At 49.0% G+C, this 27,593-nt stretch overlaps 1 protein-coding gene across 1 annotated transcript; it reads left to right on the forward strand.

Moving 5' to 3' along the window:
• Positions 1 to 431: 431 nt before the first annotated feature.
• LRIG2 (leucine rich repeats and immunoglobulin like domains 2) lies at positions 432 to 26,541 on the forward strand. Its single transcript, XM_064173502.1, has 18 exons — positions 432 to 558; positions 6,224 to 6,295; positions 6,796 to 6,870; positions 7,372 to 7,506; positions 8,651 to 8,794; positions 8,931 to 9,074; positions 9,743 to 9,886; positions 10,115 to 10,258; positions 13,473 to 13,553; positions 14,256 to 14,327; positions 14,439 to 14,507; positions 15,933 to 16,099; positions 17,225 to 17,545; positions 18,369 to 18,650; positions 19,610 to 20,059; positions 20,497 to 20,646; positions 21,552 to 21,833; positions 23,356 to 26,541. Exons 3-18 carry the CDS (start codon positions 6,800 to 6,802, stop codon positions 23,583 to 23,585), a joined length of 2,886 nt encoding a protein of 961 aa, XP_064029572.1. The 5' UTR covers positions 432 to 558; positions 6,224 to 6,295; positions 6,796 to 6,799; the 3' UTR covers positions 23,586 to 26,541.
• Positions 26,542 to 27,593: the final 1,052 nt, after the last annotated feature.

A 27,593-nucleotide genomic window follows, 5' to 3' on the forward strand; every position in this document is an offset into this window, starting at 1 on the left:
CTGGTTCAGCGCTGCCCAGGGCAGGAGGGAATTCCCACCCCCCGGGGAGCCAAAAGCCGCTCAGCTGCGGAGCCGACAACTAACGCCCGCCCGCGACAGCGACACCGCCCCGGCCCCGCCCCGGCCCGGCCCCGGCCCGGGCCCGGCCCCGCCCCGGCCCCGCCCCGGCCCCGCCCCGGCCCCGCCCCGGCCCCGCCCCGGCCCCGCGGCCCCGCCCCGAGCCGCCTGCGAGCTGACGTTACCGAGACGCAACGTGACGTACCGTGACGCGTGGGGCGGGGCCGGGCCGGGCCGTGCGGGCAGCGCGGGGCCGGGCCGGGCCGCGCTGGGCCGGGGGATGCGGGGAGTGGGGCCGGGCGTGCGGGCCGCCCGCGGGGCGCTGCCGAGGGCCCTGTTGCTGGCAGCGGCGGCGGCGCTGTGGGTGCGGGTGGCCGCCGCCGAGCCCTGCGCCGCGCCCTGCTCCTGCCGCCGCGGCCTGCTGGACTGCAGCCGGCACCGCCTGCCCGGCGGGCCGGGCCCGCGGAGGATCCCGCCGCTGCCCGCCGGCACCACGGGCCTGTGAGTGAGCGCAGCGGGCGGGGTGCGGTGCGGCGGGGTCTAACGGGCGGCGGGGCAGTCCACAGACTGCGGGCTAAGAGGCTGCAGCGGGGAGAGATGTGTGGGGCAGGGGCCTAGTGGCGTCTGCCGGCTGGGTAGGGGCAAGTCCGTGGCCTGAACGAGCCTCCCGGCAGCCGCAGAGCTGCTCTCAGCCGGGCGCGGCAGGCCGCGGTACCCGGCGGCGCTGGCGCTCGGTGCCCGTGAGCTGTTTTTCGGGCCCGGTATGGCGGAGCCTAGCAGCGCCGCGGGCAGTACCGCGCTGGCGAGGGAATAACGGCAGCCGACTCTGGAGTCGGGCTCGCAGGAGCAGCGGCAGCCCTGAGAGGGGATGCGGCCTGAAAGCAGCTGGCCCCGCTGCGCTAACAGCCGCCCCGGTGAAGGCTGCGGGGCCGCTGGGGCACAGGTGTTGTGCGGCAGGAACCGGCTGTGGTCAGGCAGTCCATGGTGACGCTACTCAAGCCGGGGCTGGACATTCTTCAGGTCAGGCTGTAGGACGCTGTCCCTTAACGATTGTGCTTGGAAATGTCAGTTGTGTACTGTGGTAGTTCTGCCGCTTCCGACCTCTGCATCCCTTTGCTGCTTCGCAACTCGGTGACTCCTTCGTTTTCCCTCAGGAAAAATATTGTGGCCTCCCCTTCACGCTTGCTGACATTGCTTTTACCAAAAAACCTCCCCGAACAATTAAGAGCCACCCTTAGTCCGTGCTCCCGAAAGTTTAATTAGACCAGGTGCTAATTAGTGTTTACACAGGGTTGAGAGCAGGGCACCTTTATTCTTCCTTGGCCGTTCCTGTCGCAGCCACCGTTGCCTTTGTCACCTTTGCTTGCAGCGTGCTGGCAGGCGCTGGAGTGTGGGGTACCTCAAACCCCGTGTTTGTGTGTGCAGAGGAGTTGAGTTGTGGAGCTGTGTTGGAGTTGTTGTGCTTCCCAGTTGACTGGGAACTCAGAACTCATTTGGAAGCTGATAGAAACTTACAAACCACTGCTCAGTTAATTCCAGGTGAGAGTCTGATCCGTGTTAACCCCGGGCATGGCAAAGGAAGCCTTTCCCCTTTAGAGTTCTGTAGTTGTCTTCTTTCCTTGTATGATGAACAGCTAGAAACGTTAAGGAGAAAATGTGTGTGAAACTTTTGGGTTTTGGGAAGGTCCAAGGATGCCTCAGGGAGATGTGAGTTGGTATTTGTCAGGTGGGTAACAGGCAAAACGATTTCCATGCTGTTGGGAGAGCAAGTTTTCAAGCTTCAGCAGACACTTGTGTCTCTCTCTGCTGACAGAGGGTGTGTTTATCACTGCTTGGCACAAAATGCAGTGGGGAGAAGTGGAGCTGCCACTGGGCTTGTGTTATGCAAGCTGACATGTGCTGCAAACAATAATTAAGTGTATCATAGAGTGACAGAACGGTTTGGGTTGGAAGGGATCTTAAAAGGTCATCTAGTCCAACCCCCTGCAGTGAGCAGGGACATCTGCTGCTAGAGCAAGTGGTTCAAAGCCCTGTCCAACCTGGCCTTCAACGCTTCCATGCATGGGGCATTCACAACCTCTCTGGACAACCTTTGCCACTGTCCTGCTGCCCTCAGAGTGAAGAATTTCTTCCTCCTCACTAGTCTAAGTGTCTCTCTTGTAGTTTAAACTGTCACTTCTTGTCCTGTCACAACAAGCCCTGCTGCAAAGCCTGTCCCCGTCTTCCTTATTGGCCCCTTTGAGTAGTGAAAGGTCACGAGGAGCCTTCTCCTGGCTGAACAGCCCCAACTCTCTCACCCTGTATTCATGGCAGAGGCTTCGTCTTTGTGGTCATCTCCTGAACCTGCTGAGGGCTCCAGAGCTGGGGCAGATTCCCCTCCCTCAGCTGCTGCTCACACTGCTGGGGATGCAGCCCAGGACAGGGTTGGGTCTGGGTTCCAGATGCATATTTCCAGCTCATGTTGAGCTGCTCATCAGCCAACATCCCCAGGTCATTCTCTTTGGGGCTGCTCTCCATCCCTTCTGTGTATGTTCTCTGTTGTGGCTTTCAGAATTTTGGCAGATGAAGTGTGTGGGGGTGACATTTTTTCTTCCCTAGGACTGCTGTAGCAGTTTGGGAGCTGAAAGAGCTCTAATATGTACAAGATGTTTAATCAAAGCTTAACTTTTCTTGCCTGAAAAGGTCCCTGGTATGCTTTTCCCCTCTCAGATCTGTAATGCCATCTCACCTAAATTTAAGAACTGAAAATTCTTGGGTTTCTTAACTCTTTCAAACCACTTCTTGTAGAATCAAACAGGTTGGAAGAGAGCTCCAGGCTCATCCAGTCCAACCTAGCACCCAGACCATGGCACTAAGTGCCCCAGCTAGGCTTGGCTTCAACACCTCCAGCCACAGAGACTCCACCACTTCCCTGGGCAGCCCATTCCAGTGCCAATCACTCTCTCTGCCAGCAACTTCCTCCTAACATCCAACCTGAACCTGCCCTGCCACAGCTTGAGACTGTGTCCCCTTGTTCTGTTGCTGGTTGTCTGACAGAAGAGCCCAACCCCACCTGTCTACAACCTCCCCTCAGGTAGTTGTAGAGAGCAATGAGCTCTGCCCTGAGCCTCCTTCTGCAGGCTGCACACCCCCAGCTCCCTCAGCCTCTCCTCCCAGGGCTGTGCTCCAGGCCCCTCACCAGCTTCGTCAGCTTTCTCTGGACACTTGCAGGTGATGCTTCCAGGGTCGCAGGTGTTGGGTTTTGGGTTTTCATAAGACCAGGAGAGCACCTTCAGAACACATTTTCATGGCAGTAGCGTTCAGGCAACTGTAGCTTCATGTTTCCTACAGAATTACCTATGCCTAGTGGCTAACCTGGTGGGTGATGGTGTCCCTGCTTATGGTGGGAGTTGGAACTAGATGATCTTTGGGGGCCCTTCCAACCTAGACCATTCTGTGATCAAAGGGGTGTGAATTCGAGGAGTTGGCCAGAATTTTTGGGTATGTCTGCATCTCAACCTGACACTCTTTAGAAGTCCTGTCTGCAGGACAGCCATCTGCAAGGGAAGGGAAGCAGGACACTGGTGTTTGGTGCCTTCCAGTCCTGTACCTGTGCCTGAAGGTGTTTCTATGTGCTGGTAGCTAAGGAGATGATGAGTAAAAGCAGCCTAAGTATTGGTGAATCAGTTCAGCAGGTTGGATTCACAGCAGGTTCTTTGGGTGAGTTCAGGCTGTCTCAGCTCAGTGACTGCATCATCACCTGCATGGTGCTGTGGAGAGGAGGCAGCTGTGCTCAGTTGGGCTTGAGTTAAGATCACTCTTCAGTACTGAGCATACAATAATCTGGCTTCCAAGGTGTTTGTCAGTGCCCATCAGGTAGTAAAACCGTGCCGCCGGTGCTGGTCCAGACCAGCCTGTGTGCCAGGTACTGTGGCATGGTTTTGCTCCCTGGTGCAGTCTCTGGACTACAGGCTGTAGTCTCTTCTCTGGTCTGTACTTAAGTCCAGTGGAAAGTGTGGCTCTGGTGAAACCAGCTGCTGCCAAGATCAAGTCTACCCAGCCCTGACCAGGTGCCTCCATGTTGGAAGGATCCAGGAAAAAGCCTTCCTCTGGGATTTGGGATCATGTTGCCTGTCTGTTGAGTGTGGCTGGTGGCCCCAGGGCTGTGCTGGCGCTTCTGGCATGCCCAGAGCTGTGAGACTGTGCAGGCTCTGGCAGAAACAGAGGGTGTCCTGGGGGTTCAGACTCCCTGCACCTGGGCAGCCAGCTCCAGCATCAGGGTGTGCTCCATGGGGTTTTGTTGCTGGCATTTAGGATCAGCTTCATTACTGCACACACGGAGGGAGCAAGCCTGCAGAGCAGCATGCCCTGGCTCTGGGCACTGTGTTCTGCTCCAGCTTCTCCTGGTTCTTCTGTTGTTTTTAATTGCAGGAATGCATAATTGTTTCCAAACCTGTTTGCTGCTGTATCTGTGTAATTTACATTTTGATGTAATTAAAAGCATACATTAACAACTGTCTGACTTGCCATGACACCCAGGATTTGAATAATTCATTGCTAGGATGATCTCTGTAGTGCTGAGCCTGAAGTTAACAAATAGTCTGCAAGTCTCTGCTCTCTCCCAACAGATTCTAGTCTAACAGATCAGAAGTACATTGGGAATGCCATAGGCACTGGGGTGAATGAAACCAGGTCCTGCTCAGGTTGTCTTCAGGTTACTGGCAGGTCTTGCCTTCATGAGGGTTTCCTGACTACCACCAGCAGGCACTTACTGTTCCTTGGATTGAACTTGTACTTCCCTTAGTTGTGGTGTTTGGACAGCTTGGTGTCTGTACAGGTTCAACCCTTGGTGTAGTTGAAGTTGGATACTAAGCACTTGTGGGAGCAGATGAGCCTGTGGGTGTCATGACTGCCTGAGCCTGCTTGTCAGTGGAAGTAGCTTTACCTGATCAATTAAACGTTCATGTCCCCTTTGACAGACACATGGTAGCTCAGGTCTCAAAGGAGAGTTTTGTCTTCTGTGTCAGCAGAGCTGCAGCCTGCCTGATGATCTTAAACTAGCTGTAATAAATGTGTTGTGTTCCTTCTGTAGTCATGAGAGAGAAGCAGTGATACAGGACCTTATCAGGGGAACTCATCAGGAGGTGAACAGCTTTTGCTGAAAATAGCTCATTATAGCTCAGTCCTTGATGTCAGAGCTGGAAACAGTGAGAAATCAGTTGCCTTGCTGACAAGCCAGCAGCAAGGCTTTTGGGTGCAGCAGGCAGTGGGTAGGCAGCTGTGGGCAGTTTTTGGCTGTGTGAGGTATGAGCTCCAGGGCTTCACCTCCTTTCTGAGCTTTGCAAAGACACCAGAAAGAGTTGGTTGCACCATCTGTCCTCACTGCTGTGACTAGCACCATGTTTCCATCACAAACCAGGGGTTTTTTGGTCATGCTTTGACTCATGTCACAAAGTAATCCGTGCTCAGTCAGCTTTCAGAAGTGGACCTTTTGTTTTTCCTGTGATGTTTTATGCACAAGGCCAAAGAAAAAGACTTCTAGAATGAAAGTGGTGGGAATGGCACCAACAGACAGCATGGACCAGGTGGAACCACTCTTGCCCAGTGACACAGTCTAGCTCCTGCATTTGATTCCTATAAGCAAAGCCAGCAGCACTCAGGCACATCTTTCAGAAGTGCTCCAGCCTCCTGTCTCTCCTGTTTGGTCCTCTCCATTCTTTTTGCCCCCCTCCCCCCGCTGTGTTTCTTTGCAACAACCCTGCTGTGCCCAGGCAGCTTCTTTGAGCCATGGGGCAGGCTGTGCCCAGGCAGCTTCTTTGAGCCATGGGGCAGGCTTAGAAGATGAGACCCTTCCTGCGGGGACAGCTCATACCGGACGTCTGGGCAGAAACTGCCTTCCTGTCCCTGGAGAATTCTTTTTTGCAGTAGGCAAATACTGTCTCTGTAGCTGTGATTTAAAGCAAACCACTCTGCTCAGGTGTGAGCTGTCTTTCTAGAAGCCTTTTTAAAGAACAAACTGATGCGAACAGAACTGAACTGGCCTGGCTTTTCTTGTGAGTGACCACTAGAGCAGGAGGAATCCTTCCTTTGGGGAGAGAAGTGCGTGTATCATAGATGAAAAAGTAAAGCAAACATGTTTGTTTTCTTTCCCAGGAGCTAGAATAACTTCTTTTCCTCTCTTCTCTAGGGATTTAAGTCATAATCACTTACTGTCATCCAACTGGAGCATTGACTTGTCTGTCCCTACACTACAAGAAGTGTAAGTTGCTTTGGATGAGGATAAACTCTTAAAGATGTTCCACCTAATTCTAATTAGTACATTTATTGCGTGATAGCTGCTCTGGCTTGTAGAAATATTCAGTGCCAGTTAATTGAAAGTGGATGCTGTGTTGGCAGAACATTTTATGTGCAAAACTGGTGCTTTGTGAGCAGAAAACTTGCTTGGAAAAGATGAGGAAATCAATATTTTTAAAAAAATAAGGAGCTGTGTGTGTTTGATAGCCCATTCCAAGTGAAAAAGGAGTAATAATTCCCACTAGAGTAGTTAAAAACTATCATGCCTTGCTTTGAAATTGTTAAATTGTCAGCATTTTACCTTTGGGGGTGGGTAATATTTTTTTGTCAGTTACTAAGTGTTATTAACAGAACAGAATTGTTCACTCAGTCCTCAGTTCACTTAGTGATAGGAGTTATTTCCACTGCATACAAAGGGGTTTTCTTTTCTCTGAGGTGCAGTAATCTCCTTTTTTTGTTTTCAAGGAAAATGAATTACAATGAGCTGAGTGAAATTCCATATTTTGGAGAAACAACTTCTAATATCACTTTCCTCTCGCTGTAAGTAGGAGCTTCTTCTGCTTTAACAAAGGGGGCAACCCATCAGAGTTCTGCCAGCCTGTTGTAGGGAAAGATAGCTGCCGGCATTGCTGCTTTTGTCTTGAAATACTGCTCCTCTAAAGTGCTTCAGGGACTGTGTAAGCACTCTTGAAAGAAATACAAATCACTTAGACAATCAAGTCACCCTAAATTACCAATAAAATGCAGTCAACCAAAGCAGGCAGCTTTGAAGGGGAAGGATTCACTCTAGGAATGACAGTTCCCACAAGGAACAGCCCAGCTACCAGCCCCAGTATTTGAATCTATTCATAGATGAGGTGGTAAATAGCTCTTGAATTTTCAGTATTGCTTTAGGAATTAACACCTGGAAGTGTGTGATAGAGCTCCCGTGTCACAGCTTGCTAATAACGTTGATTTACATGCTCCTAGGGCTGTGTCAGCTGTGCTGCTTGAAGGATGGGGAAGGGGATGATAACTGTGTTTGTTGGTGGTGTTTTTCAGGGTGCACAATATCATTCCAGAAATAAATGCTGAACAACTCCAAGTTTACCTTTCACTGGAAAATTTAGATCTTAGTTCTAATCTCATCTCAGAAATCAAAGCTTCTTCTTTTCCACGGATGCAACTGAAGTACCTGTGAGTACAAGCGGTCGGTTGCGGCTGGGATTCCTGCCTCTGCAGCAGGACACAGGCAGTCCTGTGTGACTCTGAACTGGTACCACAACACAGCTACACCTGTGCTTGAGCTGAAGCACTTCTCATGTGTGCTGGGTTTAGGCTAGTTGGAATATTTTAATGAGAGAAATTAGATCATTGGTTGTCAAAAGAAAATCGTGCTGAGGTCTGTGTCATTCACTGGTCTACCAATCTGGATTGTGTTTTTCTCACGCAGCAGAGAAAGCAACAAATGATGTTGTCAAAGTGCAGGTGTGATGGTTTGGGTGTTACCTGCCCCCCACACACTTAGAAAATCACACAGGCTAGACTCAGCTGAGCTGGAAATTAGAATGAAGCTTTATATTTACAGCTTAGCACAATATCCAAGCAGGTATCTACAATCTCTACAGCTATAGACAAGTTAAAAAGTAATACAGAAACACAACAGCCCTCCCAGAAACCAGAGTCCCCAGGAGGGGCTCCCAACCACCCTTCCACCTCCTTTCTACCCCTCTACTTTATCCCAGACTTTGCTTTACATTCAAGATGAGTTTGGAGAATCAGCCAGGAGGGTTAGGGAGCAGACAGATTAGTTAGACAGAAAGTTAGAGAGAGAAGGGAGGCAGCCAGAGACAGAGAGCAACTCTGTTGTCTATGTTTGTGTTCTTGTTTTTATACATCTCAGCAAGCCTGTGAGTGAAGCAGACATCACCATTGTTTCCTTTTCACAGCCTATAACCAAATTCCTCTCACTAAAATATTCCAGCTAGGCTCAAACTAGCACAGTCCACCCCTGTCTGTTTCACTCAGAGTATTGCTGAGAATTGTCTGTCTAATCTAAAACAACATTTACAGTAATGAATATCACAACTACAGGTCCTGGAGTGATTCTGCCCATTTGGAGCAGTTCACCATTGATGGTTCTAACTGAAGTGTGGATATGCAGTAAAAACCAGCTCCTTGCACCGGTTCCTTTGGGCAAAATGGTTTAGTTTGGTAAACCAGAATTCAGCTCTGTGATGTGACTCATATGAAACTTGAGCTCTAATAATTAGTGGTCGCTCTGAAGTGCTTGTGCAGTTAGCAGAATTCTGAAAGGCCTCATTTCCTCTTCCTTTCCTAGGAATCTGAGCAACAACAGAATAACTACTCTAGAAGCAGGCTGCCTTGATAACTTGTCTAGCTCTCTAATGGTAGTGAAGCTGAACAGAAACAGGATCAGTGTGATCCCACCAAAGATCTTCAAACTGCCTCATGTGCAGTTTCTGTAAGTAGCTGTTTTCTCCAAGCTTAACCCTCTGGTGGTTACTGCTGCGTTGCTCCCCTCAGTGTGTGCTCTTGGCTTTCACAAAGTGCTGCTGGTGCAAGATGTCTTAATATTTGAATGTCTTCTCTATAAAAAGGGAACTGAAGAGGAACCGGATTAAAATCGTGGAAAGTCTGACATTCCAAGGGCTGGAATCCCTGAAATCCTTGAAAATGCAGCGCAATGGGATTAGCAGGCTGATGGATGGGGCTTTCTTTGGCCTGGGCAATATAGAGGAACTGTGAGTATGCCTGGTCGTGGAACTTCTCCTAAGGGCTGGCTGTGGAGGGTTGTGTGCTGTGTGGCTTCCTTTGCCTCGGGGCTGTGCTGAGATCAGCAGCACAGGGAATGAGTTTACAGAGCTGTATTTTCCCATGATTTTGCCATCACATCTGATTACTCCAGAGCTGGAAAGATAAGTGCTGCTCTAGCCACCTTCTTCCCACTTGGTGATCAAGGATGCTCTGACTCTGTAGGGTGCTTTTGATGGTTTGAATTTGCAGTCCCCATGCCGGGGGCTGGCTCTTTGTTATGAGGCTATTTGATAGAGGTGCTGCAAGGCTGTGCTGTGCGGTGAGAGCAAAAGAGCTGTGACAAGAAGTAACTTTCTGAGCACAGAGATTACAGTTTGCATCTGCCACTGGATCACTGCAGCTGGTGTTGAGTTAGTTCATCATATGCTTTAGTTCACTCTTGATGTCAGGCAAAATTAGTGGTGCAGTTGGGGTTGGACTTGATGTTCTCTGGAGGTCCTTTCCAACCCGTGACGTTCTGTGATTCTCTGACTTTGGGTTGCCCTTTAGGGCTTAATGTCAGTGAATAACTGTAAGATCCACAAGGTGAAATTTTGTAAAAGTACATTTCAGTGATTATCTGTTTGGCAGATGTTTTTTTTTCCTTCTCCCTTAGGGAACTGGAACATAATAACTTAACAGAGGTAAACAAGGGCTGGCTGTACGGGCTGCGGACGCTGCAACAGCTCTACGTCAGCCAGAACGCCATTAACAGGATCAGCCCAGATGCATGGGAGTTCTGCCAAAGGCTTTCTGAGCTGTGAGTCCTGAGCTGCTTCTCATTGGGGTTTTGCAATGCTGCAGGAGCAGATGGGATAGCTTGTGTGCAGCAGGAGTGAGTTAGCAGAGGAAGTGCTGTGCAATGCTGCCTGTTAGAAGTTTTCTGTTAGAGACATTCATCAGAACGCAGTAGTTAATCAAGTTTGATAGTATCTTTGTAATTAATCCTGCCCTGCTTGCCTCTAAAGTCTGTGTCCAATGTTTCTAGAGACTTGTCATACAACCAGCTAACTCGCCTCAAGGAGTCTGCCTTCGTGGGACTTGGTTTGTTGGAGAAACTAAACCTGGGTGACAACCGCATCAGTCACGTTGCTGATGGAGTGTTCAGAGGGCTGGCAAACCTCCGGACCTTGTGAGTACAGAGATCTTCACTGCACTGCAGCTTTATGCAGGGGAGCTTTAAGAAAGAAAAGCAATGAGTCTTGCAGTGTGTGCTCTGCTGCTGCTGTCTGCTCTCCTGCCTGCAGGTCTGCTGGGGCTGATGAGATCACAGTTCTGGCTCAGCTGAAGCCTACCAACTGCTTGGTGTTAGTGGCACTGACAGCAGTCAGAAACAGTGCCTTTTGCCCATGAGTGCCCAGTTTTGTGTTGTACTGGTTCTGGGTAGTCAGCTGGCATAAATACCAGTTGTAGAGTGAATGGTCAGCCTGGAGCTCATATTGTTCCAGAGGGATTTACTAGGTTGGAACCTCAGGAACCAAATGGTGAAGCCTTTTGGTTGTAGAAGGTGAGGTTCAGCCCACCCTGTTCGTGTGCTGGGGCCCAGGCGCCACGGGCAAGAGGGAGCAGCTTTCCTCTTGCTATGAGAGGCACAGCTTTGCACTGCCAGCACCCTTCATGGCAGCTGCAGCTGTTTGATGTTTCTGACAAGAAAAGACTCAATCCTGGCTCTTAAAAAAACAAATGTCCCAAGTAGATCAGAGCAGCAGCAATCATCCTGAACAATGGCAGTTGAGAAAGGAGTGAAAGTTTGTAACCCCTCTGTCAGTTCATTAAATAAATGCTTAAATAAGCAAACTCACCAGAGAGATTTATGTAAGCAGTCATATTCTGTTAACCTTAATGCAACCTTTTAATGAAATAATTAAAACTAATTTCTGGGATTTAGACTAGCATGAAAAAGAACAAGAGCAGATTAATTAGTAGGTTTTCTTGGGCTCCTCAGGGGCGTCAGCAGCCAGAGGCTGGCCCTTCGCTGGGGCTGGAATGCGCAGGACAGGGGCAGTGCTGATTAACAAGGCTCCAAGCATTTGTGCCCAGCCAGGCATGAGGAGCCAGCTCCTGGCTCACACAATGAGGGGCTTTTCTTTGGAGCTGCTCACTCATTTTCCTAAGTGGTCTGAGTAGTGGAGTGTAAAAATACTTCAAACAAGAGGAGATGCTGTGCTGCTGTTGGATCAGGGCCGGTGGTGTTTGTACTCCTTTGTTTCAGCACTCAGGCTGACATCAGGAAAAAGTTTTTCAGGGAGAGAGTGGTCAGGCACTGGAATGAGCTGCCCAGGGAGGTGGTGGAGTCACTGACCCTGGATGTGTTTAAGGGTCGTTTGCATGTGATGCTTAGGGATATGGTTTAAGGTGAATCTTGTAGAGTACAGTTATAGGTTGAACTTGGTGATCTTGAGGGGCTTTGCCAACCTGGATGCTTCTGTGATTCTGTAATCAATATCTCTGTGCATGTTCAGCTGTTGCCACTCTTCTGCAATGTGGCTTTAATGAGAGTCTGCTCAAACTGTGTGATGACCTCAAGGTGGTAAGAGCAAGATAGGATTAAAGGTGTATCTAAGAACAGCACTCAGGTTGGACATCTTGCCGTGTGATTTACTCTGTAACACTGTGAGCAGCCTGGCACTGGTACCCCTCCAGCATTCACAGTGGAGTTGTGAAGCAGGCCTGGAGATAATTCTAGCAGCAAGTTTCAAGTCACAAGGATTACCAACTCAAAACCAAATTACATCCACGTTGAGTACCTTATCTCCAACAACTTCAAAGAGAGGAAAGACTTAAATGTGAGCAAGTGTATGTTAAGAGCTTGTGACACATGAATCATGTAACCCTTTTTGTCCTAAAGTGTGTGTATATGAACTGTGGAACTGACTGCTGCATGGTTTACTTCCTGCATACTTCCAGAGGGAAAAAGAAGAAAATGATGTTTTGCCACTGACAGTGTCTCTCCAGTCTCTTGCAGGATAATATCCTACTTAATTTGGTAGATCACTTTCCCACCATTAGCACTAGGCAGGCAGTGTGAGATGAGTTGATGTATACAAGTGCCTGTATATGTAGGTTACTTTCTGGGCCAGCACCATCAAGCTGTGATACCTAGGAAAGTGCAGTGCAGGTGGACTTGCTTTTAGACATTCCTCTGCAGGGATATCAAAAGAGATGAAACAGTGATTTTGGCAGAAGCTCCTGGCTCAACCCATGGCATTCAAGCTAAAACTGCCACTGAATTAATTTCTCTTGTCATGAACCATATTCATAGAATTCTTTTGGTTAGAAGAGACCTCTTAGATCATCGAGTCCAACCATCAGCCCAACACCACCATGGCCATTAAGCCATGTCCCAAAGTGCCATTAATCCAAAGATTAATTCAAATCAAACATTTCAGTGGGGGCATAACTTAAAGTACAGGTTGAGGAACCTGAAGGATGGGTCTTCAGAGGTACTTCTTGCCTTCCTTAGTTGATGGCACAGTCACAGAGGAGTTTGTGTTTGAAGGGATCTTTAAAGGTCATCCAGTCCAACCCCTCTGCTAATTCAGAGGCACCTACAGCAGGGTGCCCAGGATCACAGTGGCAGCTGGGTTTGGAATTCCTCCTGAAATTCCTCCACATCCTGACTTCATAACAGATGGCCACTGACAAAAGGAATGAGTAGCTAACAGCATTTTGTTCACTATGCTCTGCCAGTTCTACTCCAAGGCTGGCAGCTACTCTCTGAAGCCTTCACTTCCTTGTTGCATTGCTTTTGCTGCTCAGGCTGCCCTCCGATGTGAGGGGCTGAGGCTCTGTGCAGAGGTCAGTCAGAAATCCCATTAGCTGGTAACGAGATTTGGGAACAGAACAGCAACTTCATTCTGAAAATCTACCACTTTGAGCCTGGCAGCCTGACACTCTAACCTGTGTGTAATCCCTTAATATGCTAATGCTGTTATAAGCCTGTTCCCCAGGAAGATGAATGCAGCTGGTGTGTTAGTTAATTCACTTGCATGAACCAGCTTGCCTCAGGAGCCTCTCCCAGCTCCTGGTGAGCAGCCCAGCACATGACAAGTGCTGTCAGACTGGGGCTCTCCTTCAGTACCACATCAAGGGGCTGTACTGCAGAATTCATTTGTGGTTCTGTCTGCAGCACTGATCTCCACCAATTCTTTTTTTCCATCTCTGAAATGGGAAATGCATCTTCTGAGATGCTTAGCATTGTAAAAGATTTGAGACCTCCCAGGTAACCCTGTGCCAGGACACCAGAGCTGACCAGCACAACAGTTGGTTCTCCTCCTTTGCTCACCACTGCCAGTGCTCATCATGCTGTTAAAAGGCTTCTTTGTAAGAAAACTCTTCTCCTGCAGGGACTTGAGGAACAACGAGATCTCCTGGGCCATGGAAGATGCAAATGAAGCATTTGAGGGACTCAGCAGGCTGGATAAACTGTATGTATCACAGGCCACTGATGGCATCACCTCCCAGGCACACAGAGTGGAGGGAGAGTGCAAAATGTTAAGTATCTGTTAAATCAGTGGCATGAGGCAGAAAACCTTCCTAGCTGACAGCTGTGCTGGGTGTGCTTCCAGCTGTGTGCTGCAGCCTCATAATGTAGTTTGGCTTCCACACTCAGGAGGATGGGACCTGTGTCACCTTGCCACAGCAACCTGTTTTTGGCTGCATTTCTTGTTGAGTAGCCTAGTTTTGCTGTGTGGTCGTGGCCACTTCTTGTGCTGATTTGATTTGGGTAAAAGTTACTGCTTATTAAATAAAAGCCCAAAGCAGCTAAAGTATTTTTGAGCAACTGTGGAGCATTGGTGAATTAGCAGCTTTTCAGTACTTAGACTTTGCACTTTGCATCCAGTGCCATCTGCTTTGCAGCATAAGCATCCTGTGAAGGGATGTTTATGACACTGGTTATGACAAACAGCTTGGTCTGAGGATGCAGGCTCTAAGAATGAAAAGGAAACCTTGTTCTTGGGAAAATTTAGTTGTCTTTAACCTAAAAAAATAAGTATATGATCTTATAGCTCAGCTATAATTAGGAAAAACTTTGTAATTACATCACAGGGAACTTCTTTTGGGTCATATTTGTGAATACATTAATTGGACTCTGTTTTTTTTTGGGGGGGGGGGGCTTTATCTTTCAGAATCTTGCAAGGAAACCAGATTAAGTCAATTACCAAAAAAGCATTCTCTGGTCTTGAAGGACTTGAACATCTGTAAGTACTTTGCAGAACTTCTAATTATTTCAGTCTCAGATCTTCAAGAGTTTAACTGAAGGCAGATGAAATCATCCTTGCCTATTGTTGTTCTCTTTGCTTACCTTACAGAGATTTAAGCAACAATGCAGTGATGTCCATCCAAGAAAATGCATTTGCTCAGGCTCAGCTGAAGGAGCTGTAAGTTCATAACAGCTATTTACAGTTCTCTACCAGTTCTGCCTTGCAAAGAACCTTTCAGCCAGTGGAGGGATGGCTGAAGTTGACTGTAGTCTGCTTTCATCTCTACATACTTAAAGCAATGCTGGTAAATGATCAGCACAGAGTTGGTAGCAGTGTGCTTGGATTAAAGGTTTGATAAAATCTCTTTAGTTGAAATTAGTAGAAAATACTTTTCTCCTGCAGTGCTGCACCAGTAAGTTTGCCACCTATTAGGATTTTGCAGCAAGCAAATGTTGCTGCTTGTAGACTGACCAAGAGAGAAAATTCACTAGGAATGTCTCAGAAGGCTTTGCAAACTCTACATTTTGCCCTCCTTTTTTGGGGAGGGCTAAAGAAAGGCTTTAAAATTCACAGCTCAGCAGATGCTTAAGCTATTGGAGGCTCTTGTGATCTTCAGATGTTGCAACATGCAGTGACCTTCACACCCAAGCCTAATCCTACTGTAAGGCAGGCATCTCTGAGATAGTCTCTGAATTTCATCTAATCTGTTTTAAAACTGTTAGTCGATTAGTTACTCATAGCCAGATGGGCTTAGTCTGCAAGATCTGCCAGTTTGAGGAGGTATTTTTGGTGTTCAAGACTTTCCTTGCCTTATTTTCTAATGTATCTTCCACTGAGGGGTCGTTGGTACAAGTGGTGGAATCTTGCTTTGCTTGCCTCTCTTCCCCACTGCTGGATTCACTGGTGGCAGATCAGTGACCTTCTCTAGGAGATCCTACTCTGACAGGGGGTTTGGATTGGATGATCTTTTTGAGGTCATTTCCAACCCCTAAATTCTGTGGGTCTGTGAAACCATTAGACTTTCTTCAGTCAGTTGTGCTCCTACCTAAGGGTAAGGAAACTGAGAGCAGGTATGGGGAGGAAAGTGACCTATATTTGTTCCCTGTGTGCAGTTATTTCTCTACTCCACAGAAAAAAAATCTGCAGTAGATACCTTTATGAAATAAATCCACACTAATTCTTCAATATTTATTAGCTGGCATGAAAAAGGGATATTGAGGCTCCTACTTGTAACAGCAGGTGTGCTTTGTTTGAGACACAGAGCTGCTTTGCAGTGTTCTTTTTTGAGTGCTTTAAGGAGAGGATGGGACAATTGTAAACCCAGGTTTAATATTTATTTTAGAAATTGAAAATCTAAGGTTATTTTCTTCAGAATGGAGAAGAAATGTAAGAAGGAAATGTCAGGCTTTAATGCTGGCACAGAGGGGAAGGCTTTTCTGGTCGCTTCTGACATTTCACAATGAATACCTGTAGGCATAAAAGAACATTGTGAATCTTGCTGTTGCTAAATGGATGTGCTTTGTTTTGCTTGCATGAAATCACAGGTTGGAATGTGAAATACATAAACTTTAATCACCCTTTTGCTTTGCCTTGTCTCTGCAGAGTTTTGAACACGAGCAGCTTGCTTTGTGATTGCCAGTTGAAATGGCTGCCGCAGTGGCTCACCGACAGCCGTTTACAGCAGGCCACAGTAAATGTTAGCTGTGCTCATCCCGAGTGGTTAGCAGGACAGAGCCTTCTCAGTGTGGACCCCGATGACTTTGTCTGTGGTTTGTATTTTTAACAACTTCTGGTTGTAAAAACTTAGTGACATAAATCCGTGCAGGTAGCTCTCTGAGATCAGGCTGTGGCGCTTGGTCTTGGCACCTGCGTGCATCACTGGGTCTGCTTTGGAGCTTGGGATTTAAATCTCTTTCTCTTTGCTGTGTTTGAGCACTGAAGCTAACCAGAAGGGAGTGATTCAATGAGGCTGCATTGATTTTTCACTTAGATCACTGTTAAAAACTTGACTTTGCTTCCATTCTCCCTGCTGGTGAATGCTTCCAGCTTTGAAAGAGCTGTTGGACACTTCCTTACTGGTCCTTGTCTGTACCACAGAGGAGCTGATGCTCTGCCATATATTCTGATGCTACGTGCCTGTAATACTTACCTGGTCTTTGCCACCACAGACATAAGCCTGTTTATTTTTGTTAACCAAACTGGGAGATGGAAAACAGAGACTCTGCCCAGAGTCACGTGTGAAGCCTGTGGCAGGCCTGGCAGAGGCCTGGGGGTTCCGTTTTTGGGGTGGGCAATCTGAGTGTTGCTGGTGTGTACACAATCCCTTCATTCTCTTGGGAAAGGCTACAATAATAATCATGTAGGTGCCAGCATCAACTTGTCCATTCCGCTGTCACCACCCTGGTGTGTGACACTGATGCTGTGTGTGCCTGTGAGTGTCTCTCCTGAAGTAATTGGGACTGAGAGAACTCATCCAGTGGGATGAGAGAGAGCAAGCTGGCAGTTCACTCTGCTTTGTGTTTGTAGAACTTGCAGGCTTTGCAAGATGTCTGAACTACCTGAAAGTGAATCTCGATCTTTCACAAACCAGCCTGGCTCCTCAGCTGAGCATAGCTCTTATGTCACCTAAACACAGTTCCAGGCAGTGGTACAAAGCACAGGGCACTGCTCACACCACCCTTCTCCACTGGTTCCGTGCTTACTCTGTCTGCCTGTGCTTCTAATCCTCTTTCACAGCTTCATTTCCAGCTGGAAACAGCTGAATGCATGCACCTCAAGCAGGACATCTCTTCCCAGCTCTCTCTCTGCTCTCGTGGTCTTTTGAATGAGTTTTCTTGCAATGTTACCTGCAAGATGTAGAGGAAAGTAACTGATCTGTGTGCTTTGCTTTTCAGACAACTTCCCCAAGCCACAGATCAGAGTGCATCCTGAGACCACAGTGGCCCTGCGAGGCATGAATGTGACTCTGACCTGCACCGCTGTCAGCAGCAGCGATTCCCCCATGTCCACAGCCTGGCGTAAGGACAGTGAAGTGTTGTACGATGCAGAGGTGGAGAATTTTGCCAGATACCAGCAGCAGGGTGGTGAGGTGGTTGAGTACACCACAGTCCTGCACCTTTCCAATGTGAATTTCACTGATGAAGGGAAGTATCAGTGCATTGTCACCAATCACTTCGGCTCCAATTACTCCAACAAAGCCAAGCTGACTGTCAATGGTAAGTGATAATGGTAACAAAGTAGAAGCACTTTGAACCCAAAGCTTTGTTTGGATAGCTGCAAGGCCGTTTTTCACTGGAGTTGGCCCAAAGTAGTTCTGCAAGGCTGCCTGGCTGCTATTTAGAAGTATCAAACATCTTGTGAGAAAGCAGAAGTGATTCTTTTTTTTGGTGAGAAGCTTCCTGTTCGCATTTCAAAAGGGGCAGCTATATTCCCTGCTGCCTTTCTGGCCCAGTCAGCTGCTCCAGTTGCACGGAGGTAGAAGTCTCTTAAACTGAAAGCTCCCTCTGCTGTCTCTTCAGAGCCAAGCACCTTGCCCATGTGTCTGTAAAGCTAGGGAAGGTCCAGCTAAAAATAACTGATCCAACTGGGACCAAACTCTGAACGTTCATTTACAAGGTCCTCTATTTTATCAGTTTTGGTTGAGGGGAGGGAGCATGTGGATGTTCACAGCAGTCATGGGCCGCTAATGCCTGCAGCATCAGAGAGCACTGCTCTTGCTGCAGCCCAGCACACGGTTGCCGTCTGGGCTGAACTCACTCTACAGGCTCATGTTGAGTTTATCACCCCAGACCCCCCAGGGCCTTTTCCTCAAGGCTGCTTTCAGCCATTCTCTGGAGAGCAGCCCTGTTTAAACCTGGAGGACAGGCTCCTGGAAATGACTGCTGACAGTTTGTGTGGTTGAGTGAATCTGCCCCTTTCCCCTGGGGAGTGCTACATTTAGAGCTCAGGTTTATTTGTTTCCAGATACTTTTTGTGCTGTGGAGCTTTTGTTCCTTTGCCCCTGATACTGAAACACTGAATCTGTCTCCTCTGATGCAGAGCTCCCATCTTTCCTGAAAACCCCCATGGACCTCACCATCCGCACTGGGGCCATGGCCCGGCTGGAATGTGCTGCAGAGGGCCACCCTACACCCCAGATCTCCTGGCAGAAAGACGGTGGCACAGACTTCCCTGCTGCCAGGGAGAGGAGGATGCATGTCATGCCCGAGGACGATGTGTTCTTCATTGCAAATGTCAAAATAGAGGACATGGGCATCTACAGCTGCATGGCACAGAACATTGCGGGCGGCTTGTCGGCGAACGCCACGCTGACCGTGCTGGGTAAGTGCTGTGCTGGCCTCTGCTTGCCTGTGGCACTGGGGCTTAGCCGTGAGGAGCGAGCTGAAATGATGACAAATTGCAGCACTTGACGTGGGTTTTGAACAGTGGAGCTTTGGAAGCTAAGTGGCAGTGCTGACAAGGGAAGTTAGTGTGACCAGAAAGGTTCTTGTGACCTTCACAGGAGGGGATCGAGGCTTTGCCTCCCTCCGGCAGTGTGGACTCAGCAGAACTTGGGTGGCCTCAGAGTAAAACCAAGCACAGGTAGCATGAACTGTGCTGAGTGATAATGGAGTGATAATGAGGCCTTGAGTGACCTAAAAATTTTAGTGTGAGGTGTCCCTGCCTATGGCGGGGGCAGGGTTGGAACTGGATTATCTTTGAGGTCCCTTCCAACCTAAACCATTCTATGACACTTCCCGAGTGCAGTGTTTGCTGATGCTGCTGACTTCTAACAGCATGGTCGTTGGAATGCATGAATCAGGTTTTGACTGGCCTGATTTTTGGGGCTGTTTGCTCTACCTGCACTCACTGTAACAATCCACAGAATTGACTGAACTCAGAGAATTTCCCAAATCTGAGTTTTACAGAATGATTCAGGTTGGAAGTGACCTCAAAGATCATCTAGTTCCAGCCTATGGCAGGAACACCTCCCATTGCTCAAGGTCACATCCAGCCTGGCCTTCAACACCTCCCTGGGCAACCTGTTCCAATGTTTCACCACCCTCACTGTCAAGAACTTCTTCCTATCATCCAGTTTAAATCTCCCCTCTTCCAATTTTAACCCATTCCTCCTCATCCTGCCTTTACAAGACCTTATCAATAATTTCCTTGCTCAAGTTTAGGCTCAGGCTGTAAGATCTGATTTCAAACTACCCAGGAGTGCTCACTGCTGTTGCGCAGTAACTATCTTACACTCTGTGATTTGGTATGGGTCGTTTTTTTCCTCCTCACTGTCACAGAAACTCCTTCTTTTGTGAGACCCCTGGAGGACAGGACAGTAACGCGAGGGGAGACTGCTGTGCTGCAGTGCATAGCTGGTGGCAGCCCTGCCCCTCGCCTCAACTGGACGAAGGACGACGGCCCACTGGCGGTCACCGAGCGGCATTTCTTCGCTGCAGCGAATCAGCTCCTGATCATTGTGGATGCTGGGCTGGAAGATGCTGGGAAGTACACCTGCATCATGTCCAACACTCTGGGCACTGAGAGAGGTCATATTTACCTCAACGTCCTGGCTTCCCCAAACTGTGATTCTGCCCAAGGTGGCATTGCCCATGAGGAGGATGGTTGGACCACGGTGGGCATCGTGATTATTGTGGTGGTGTGTTGCGTGGTGGGCACCTCCCTGGTGTGGGTTATTGTCATCTACCACATGAGAAGGAAGAGTGAGGATTACAGCATCACTAACACAGGTGAAGTGCACCAGCAGCATTCTTCAGCTCTGTTTTTAATCCTAACCACTTGTTAAGAGCAGTGAAACTTCTGGGTTGGTTCAGGTTGACAAACTCAGCCTCTGAAAGCTCTTCAGGGGTTTGCTCAAAGCCTTTCGTTTTAGAGGGGGTTTGACTGTTCAGTGTGTTTGTTTTTTCTTCCTTGTACATTAGATTTGTTCTGTGTTAAAGCAGAATAGTGAAGTTTGGAAATAAATACTGAAAATATCTAGAGGTGTTTTCAGGAGCTGGAATAATGTCTGCAAATGCTCTGCCTGGCTCTGCTCAGCTGACCTAGCTGCATGGATTTTTAGTGGCTGAGAGAGGAAAAAAAGCTGACTGCATACGAGCTGAAATTGTAGGTGATGAGATCTTTGTTCCTATAGATAATCTTCACACTTGTTAATTCTGCCTTGCAGAGGAGATGAACCTGCCTGCAGACATTCCCAGCTATCTGTCCTCCCAGGGAACTCTGTCGGAGCCTCAGGAAGGCTACAGCACCTCGGAGGCAGGCAGCCATCAGCAGCTCATGCCTCCAGCCGGCAGCTACATGCATAAAGGCACAGATGGTAAGCAAAGCCCTCACGTGTTCTGCTGGTGCTCAGTCCCATGCCCAGAGCTGGCAGCAGGCCTGCAGAGTGCAGCACAGTGCTGCAAGGCAACATCAAAGGTGACTTTTCCTAGGGAATGATTCAGGTTGATCTGAAAATTTCCATTGCTTTTTCTGAGTTGAAGGCATCTCCTGGTTTTCTTGTAGTGCTTCTTTATCTTCTGCAGTCAAGGCTTCTGTGTTCCCTGTGCTTCATTTAATCTTTGGTCCAGCAACATCTGGATTCACATCTGCCATGAGTGCCTTTGCATGTAGGTGTCTTGACTGCTGTCCTTCAGGAGCCAGAGCAGTGCAGGGCCCTTCAGAGGCTCTTTGCTTCAGAGTCTGTGATCTGTGCAGCAAGGTGGGGATGCTGTCAGAGAGCTCCAAGGTTAAATGTCAAGATAGATTTCTGTGCTGTTTCCTTCCTTTGGCATCTAAAGAGTCCAGGCAAAGGAAATGGAAAGAAAATTCTCTTGGAAGGTGACTTTTGTCCTTGGCATAAACTTGCTGCCTCTGCTAGAGGTGCAGTCTGCTTGCTGCAGCTATAAGCAGAGGGTCTGCACCATGTCCAAACCAGGTAGGGAAGCTTCTCAGGGTATTTGTGTCACTGAGTCTACAGCAATGTAATTGTTCACCTCCCAGCTGCTGAGGAGCTTTCCAGTCCTTGCACAGGAGATCTTGTACACTTTCCACATCTGCTCATGGTCCACTCCCTCTGGGCTGCAGTCCTGCTGCACTAGAGTCTGTAGAGAAGGGAGTTGAGAAGCCGCTTGGCTCAGTGACCACATCATCTTGTGTAGGCTGAGGTGTGTGGGCACACAGGGTGCCAGTCTGGCACAAAGGCACTTCTTGAGAGCATTTTGGTTTTCCATTGTTTGTCAGGTGGTGCAGCACCATTGGTGATCTGCTCAGACTGCTATGACAATGCCAACATCTACTCCAGGACACGAGAGTACTTTCCTTATGCCTACATCGCAGAAGAGGACCCTCTGGATCCAGCTCTCCCTAATCTCATGGTACAGATGCCAAAGGAAGCATATCCAGCACGTACCCAGCATGACACCAGTGCTCTTGACAATCTCTTGACAGACAGAGACATGTCTGTCTTCCTCACCAACCACGACAAAATCAGTGACAAGAAAATCTCCTCCCAGCAGGTGAATGGTGAGTAGCTTCTTTTCTTTTTGGTTGCCTTTTGTTCCCTGGTAACTCTTGTGCTGGAAGCCCTCATTCTCTGGTCTTCCTTATGCTCCCCCCACTAATCACACTCAGCCAATTCTTCAGGTGACCACAATTTGTGAAATAACTCATCTGTTTGCACCCCACCTCTCCTCACAACTCCTCCTCAGCTTGCATGCAGTGCCCAGAGTGTTGTTAAAAAGGAGGTGGTTATTAATCTGCAGAGCCTCTAAAGCTTCTGGAACGTGAGTGAGGCTTTGCCCACGTTCCTCAAGGCCCTCTCTGAGGCAGTCTTCACAAAAGAAAATCAAGCAGCCCTCCTGTTTGAGCTGCCTTAAGGTTCAAAGAGCTCCAGAAGTTTTGTTGGTTTTCTCTTTTTTTTTGGTAAATTGATTGTCTTTACCTTGACTTCCTTCCAAGCAGGCTGTCAGAGATTCACACTGAAACTGTGTTGTTGCTGGGAGAGAGCCCAGTGAAGTGTGCTCTCAAAACCATAGGTAATATTGTGGCCTTCCAGTGTCTTGAAGGGGCCTCCAAGAAAGCTGGGGAGGGACCTTTTAGGCTGTCAGGTAGTGATAGGACTGGGGGGAATAGAAGAAAGCTGGAAATAGGGAGACTCAGAGTAGATGTTAGGAAGAAGTTCTTCAGCATGAGGGTGGTGAGAGACTGGATGGAACAGGTTGCCCAGGGAGGTAGTGGAAGCCTCATCCCTTGTGATTTTTTGGGCGTCACCTGCCCCCCTCCCCGCAGTGAATTCACCCATACTAGACTCAGCTGGCTGGAAGTTAAGGAATGAAGTTTTATACTCACAGCTTAGCACAATTTACAAGCAGATACTTACAATATATTACAAATATTTACAGCTGTAGACAGAAGTACACAAGTTAAAGGTAATACAGAAACACAACTCCCCTTCCAGAAATCAGTGTCCAGGAGGAGCTCCCAACCACCCTTCCACCTTCTTTCCACCCCTCTACCTTATCCCAGAGCCTGCCTTACATGCAGGGTGAGCTTGGAGGATCGACAAGGGGGGTTAGAAGCAGAATGCTTAGTTGGGTTACACAGATCTAAGCAGAGCAGCAGAAGCCCAGGGAGAAAACACAGACCCCAACTCCAACAGATACTCTCTTACCTGTGTTTGTGTCCTTGCTTTTACACATCTCAGCCAGCCTGAGTGAAGCAGACATCAACATTGTTCTCTTTTCACAGCCTATCATCTATTTTTTTCTCATTAAAATATTCCAATTAGCCTCAAACCAGCACAGCCCTGGAGGCTTCTAAGGCCAGGCTGGATGGGGCTCTGAGCAACCTGCTCTAGTGTGAGGTGTCCCTACCCATGGCAGAGGGGTTGGAACTGGATGATCTGTGAGGTCTCTTCCAGCCCTGGCAGTTCTGTGATACTCTGTGAATGACCTCAGAGGCTCTTGGGGCTGAGCCACACAACTCAAAAAGCTTTGGGGGTCTTTGCCATGAGCTGACTCTTCATCTTCTGCGTTTTCTTCCTCAGAGCCCTTCCAGCTGCCTTTGTGGGGAGTGAACAAGGACCTGGCTCTCTCCCACTCTCACTTCCTGCACCAGCAGCCGGGCCGGGAGCCGCCCCGAGCGCTGCGCAGCGAGAGCCTCGCTGAGGGCGAGCAGGAGCCTGCTGCCTCCCCCCAGCCCTGCCTCAGGCTCCGGGAGCAGCACCTGGACTTGGGCAGGACACGGAGCATTTGTGACCACAGTGAAACCACGTAAGACACTCAGTGAAGCCTTCAATCCACTCCCTATCCACTGACTTGTATTTACTACCTCAGGACTAAGCCCAAGGCCAAAGACTCTTGTGTCCCTGTGCCTGCAGTCCCAGCCCCGTTGGGCAGGGTTGAGCTCTCCAGGAGGAGGTGGCAGCTGCCCTCCTTGCATTCCTGTGTTGAAAAATGGGAGTGTGCAGCGGAGGACACTTGGATGGTTAGTGATACCTGCTGGGGTAGCATTGAACCACGGATTCTCTGGTGTTGGAAGCAGCCTTTGTGCTGCTGCATGCTTTGGGAATCTCTTCCAGGATGCATAACTCTGTCACACTGCACTGGCTGCTGGGAAGCAACTGTCCAGGGCCTCCTCATGGAATTCCCCAGTGGTTGTGAGCATGAAGCTCTCAGCCAGCTTTGTGCTCCTTAGACTTGGTAGGCACCAATCTCTCTTTGGGGCTTGCTCTCTCCTCGGAATACTGAACTCGAGTTGTAAATAAATTAGCCTTTATAAATATTTTGTATACACTAAGCATTTAAATGTGTTGGCTGCAATGTAAATAGGTTTTTTTTTATCATGCCAAAGTATGTATCACACTGTTAGTCTTGACAGCTGCGTATCAAGCCATAGGGGTTCTTGGTGGGCCTGGAAAGTTGTTTCTGAGGGGATGGAGCTGCCTTTTGTTTTGGAAAGAAGTGAATTTGCTGTAGTTACGTGGTGAAACTGTGACATTGCTGAATTTTACTGTTACAAACAACTCCATGTGCATTAAGCCTGGCTGCAAGCTGATCAGTTTCATGACAGATTCCCACTGAAGTGCTGGGAGAGTCCTTAAACCTCTCTGTTGGACGCCTGCCTTTGCCTAGCAGAGCACAAAGCCCAACAGACCCTGCTTTAACAGCAGCCTTCACCTCTGCTCCAGCGTTCAACCTCCTGGAAGATCTGGCAAAGAGCAGTGCACAAAGTGATTCCTTCTGGTCCAAGAGCTGTAAGATGAGATCTGAGTGGTTTGTTGCAGAGACGTCTCCATCTGACAGTGAAGTGAGCTGTAAAGAAGGACATTGTGATGAGAAGCTGTGGATGAGTTGGGAGAGCATTTAGCAGCTACTCAGTGAACTCTGTTGTGGGTTTTCTGTTCACACTGCACAGCCAAGAGGCATGTGTAGTTCAAACCAGTTGTCTCCTTCCTCTTGTAAAACATCAGGCAAAGTTGTTGCCCTCTTGAACTCTCTAATAGCTCCCTAGACCTCAGCCTGGCCAAAGCGTTTAAATAGTTGACAGGTGAGAAGTGAAGCCAGAGCTTCACCCAGTGAGTGTAGAAAATCCAGCACTGGCTGAGACAGGAAGCTCAAACTGGTCGTTGTGGTGGGATATGCCTGACAAAATTAGGAGGAAAAACATCCTAAAGACCTCCTGAAAAGTTCTTTCTTCTGGGAAAAATGCACCTTTGTGCGAGAGGGTTAAAGGCTCAGCAGTGATTATGGCTCTTGAGCACTGTGTTGTGCTCAGCTCTAGAGCTCCTCAGCTTCTTGCTGCGTGCTCACTTGTGAAGAGCCAGAGGCTTCCTTTCTAGTCACACTCGTGTTTCAAGCCGTGGGATATGTTCTAAAACGGCAACAGCTGCCTGGTGTAAGTTTATGGAGACAGGGAAGCTTTCTGGACCAGCCCAGGAGAGGTATGTGAGGCTGCCCCTGCCCCGTTCCTGGAGAGAAGGAGGTGTGACTGAGGGAGCAGATGCAGTTGTGCAAAAGCACAGTTCAGCTCTGGAGGCTGTGGATTCTTTGAGGAGATGATTGAGGGAACACTGGGAATAATTATTTTCCCACAGCTCTTTGGGCATGAGTAACAGTCAGATGTCTGCAAATGAGCAAGATTCAAGGGCTCTTGGCATGCTCACAAAGCAGCCGTGGTTGCTTTGGTAGCCAGCAGCTTTAGAAGGAAGGGGATCCGATTGTCCCTGACCTTTGGGTACAGCAGCAGCACAGGTGTGTTAAACTCTGTGGGGTCTGTCATGTGAAATGTTTCAGGAACACACATGCCACAAAGGAAAAAAGGAACTTTAAGCTCATTCCTTTGTGGTTTTATTCCCTCCAGGCTTTTCCTTCCTAGGCAGCATTTAAGATGTGGTGCTTATTTTCAATCCCGAGTTGTCTCTGTGGCAGAAACCCAGTCCTGTCAGTTCAGATCCACATGAGAGAGGTCATATCATGAAAGCAGAGCAGCAGAAAAGCCTCATCCTCTTGGGCTGCTTTTCCAGGCTGCTGTGGCAGAGCTGCTCAGTGTGTGCAGAGCCATCTCCTACTCACGCTGCTCTGTCCCATCCCATCGGGCTAAGGTCCCTTACTCTTCCTTTGCTCCCTCTCTCCTGCAAAGCTGAGCTCATGCAAAGCTGAGCTCATACAGCTCTGTCACAGAAGAGCTTGGGGTGTCCTGGCCATAGCTGTACCTTAGGCACAGCTCCCTGTGCTTGACCAGGACCAAAGCCTTAAAATCAGTGGAGCTCTGCACCAGAACAAACCTAAGTGTCCTTCAAGCCATCTGAGGGTGTCAGCGAGGCGTTGGCCTGCCCAGCACTGCTCTTAGGCACTGGGACATTTGCCTCCTTCCGATCCAGGAGCTGCTTGTACATAGCTCTGCTTAGCCTGGGAAAAGCCCTGGACAGACCTGCAGGAAAACCAGGTCTGTCCTTTTCCCTTCTCCTCCAGCAGCGCAGACAGGACAGGAGCCATTCAGTTTCCAGTGAACACAAACAGTTTATTCAGTCAAACACCAAAGTGCTAAAGACAGGAGCTGGGGAGGGGGGGGTCACTGGGCAGTGTGAGCAGAGCTGCTGCTGCTGTTCCCTGTTGCTGTTTCCTAGTGTCTATTTATATTTTTTCCAGATAAGAATGTATATTTTGTATAGCATGTGTAAGATATCTTTGGCTATTGTAATATACCTTCAATAAACCGCTCTATGCCTTCAGCACCCGCAGTGGCTGCCCCTTTGCAGATTAAGTGATGGGGTTTTGTTCTGTGACACTTAATTTTCCCAAGGAAAAAGTAACCCATCCAGTGAGCTTTGCCATCTGGGTGTGCTCCTGGGCTAGCTGGCTCCAGATGCCCCTGCTCGAGCAGAGGGTTGGCCCAGGGAACCTCCCAAGGTCCCTACCATTCTCTGGTCTGTGCTGCTTGAGTTTTCCAGCAGGAAGCACCCTGTGCTGCCCGAGGGTGTCTGGGTGCTTCTCCCACGGTGGTGCTGCTGCCTCTGGGCTCGGAGACTCAAAGATCTCTCTGCCCACCCCCCAGCTCTTCTCTTCTTGCTGTTCACATACTTTGAAGCACCAAAGAGATTTTCTCCCTGGCAGCAGACTGTCAGGCTGAGTCGGTGAGAGTGTGCCCCTGTGTCCTTGCTGCCCCCAACCAGCTGCCAGCCCCCACAAAAAGAGTAAGTTTTCTGTTCCTTGCAGTGATGTACCCCCCTCCTGCCCCTGTTCTCCTGCTGGTTCATGCTCTGACAGCCGATCACCTTTGCTCTCTTGTGTGCTTCACCATTTCACCTGTTCACAGCTCTCAGTACCATGTAACTTTCTCCAGGCTGACCTGAGCTGGAGCTGCCTCATCCTCTGCTGACAAGTGAAGCTTGCACCCGAGGAAGCCTCTACAAGAGCTGCTCTACACACGATGATGTCACCTGGCTCCATGCTGGTGGGGAGGCACAGCACTGGCAACCTCCTTAGGGACCAGTTTGTCCCAGAGCATCCCCAGATGCAGCTCCGGGGGGCACCACCCAGCCTGCACAGAGGCTGCATGGCCCTGGGTCCCTTCGCAGCTCTGTGGCACTGCACGATGTGTCCTCGTGGCTTGCACCTGCTCCCCCTCGCAGGGGCTTGCTATGTCCATCAGGCCTGTGCTGGACCATCCCAAAAGCCAAACCAGGCTGTGAGCAGATGTCCCTGCTCCTGGTGAGCTGAATGGGGCTGCCTTCCTCTGCCTGCAGGCTGCAGTGCTGCTCAGCTCACAGATCTGGTGACCGGG

The sequence above is a fragment of the Pogoniulus pusillus genome, chromosome 39, assembly GCF_015220805.1.
Source record: "Pogoniulus pusillus isolate bPogPus1 chromosome 39, bPogPus1.pri, whole genome shotgun sequence".
In the NCBI taxonomy this organism is placed as follows: Eukaryota; Metazoa; Chordata; class Aves; order Piciformes; family Lybiidae; genus Pogoniulus; species Pogoniulus pusillus.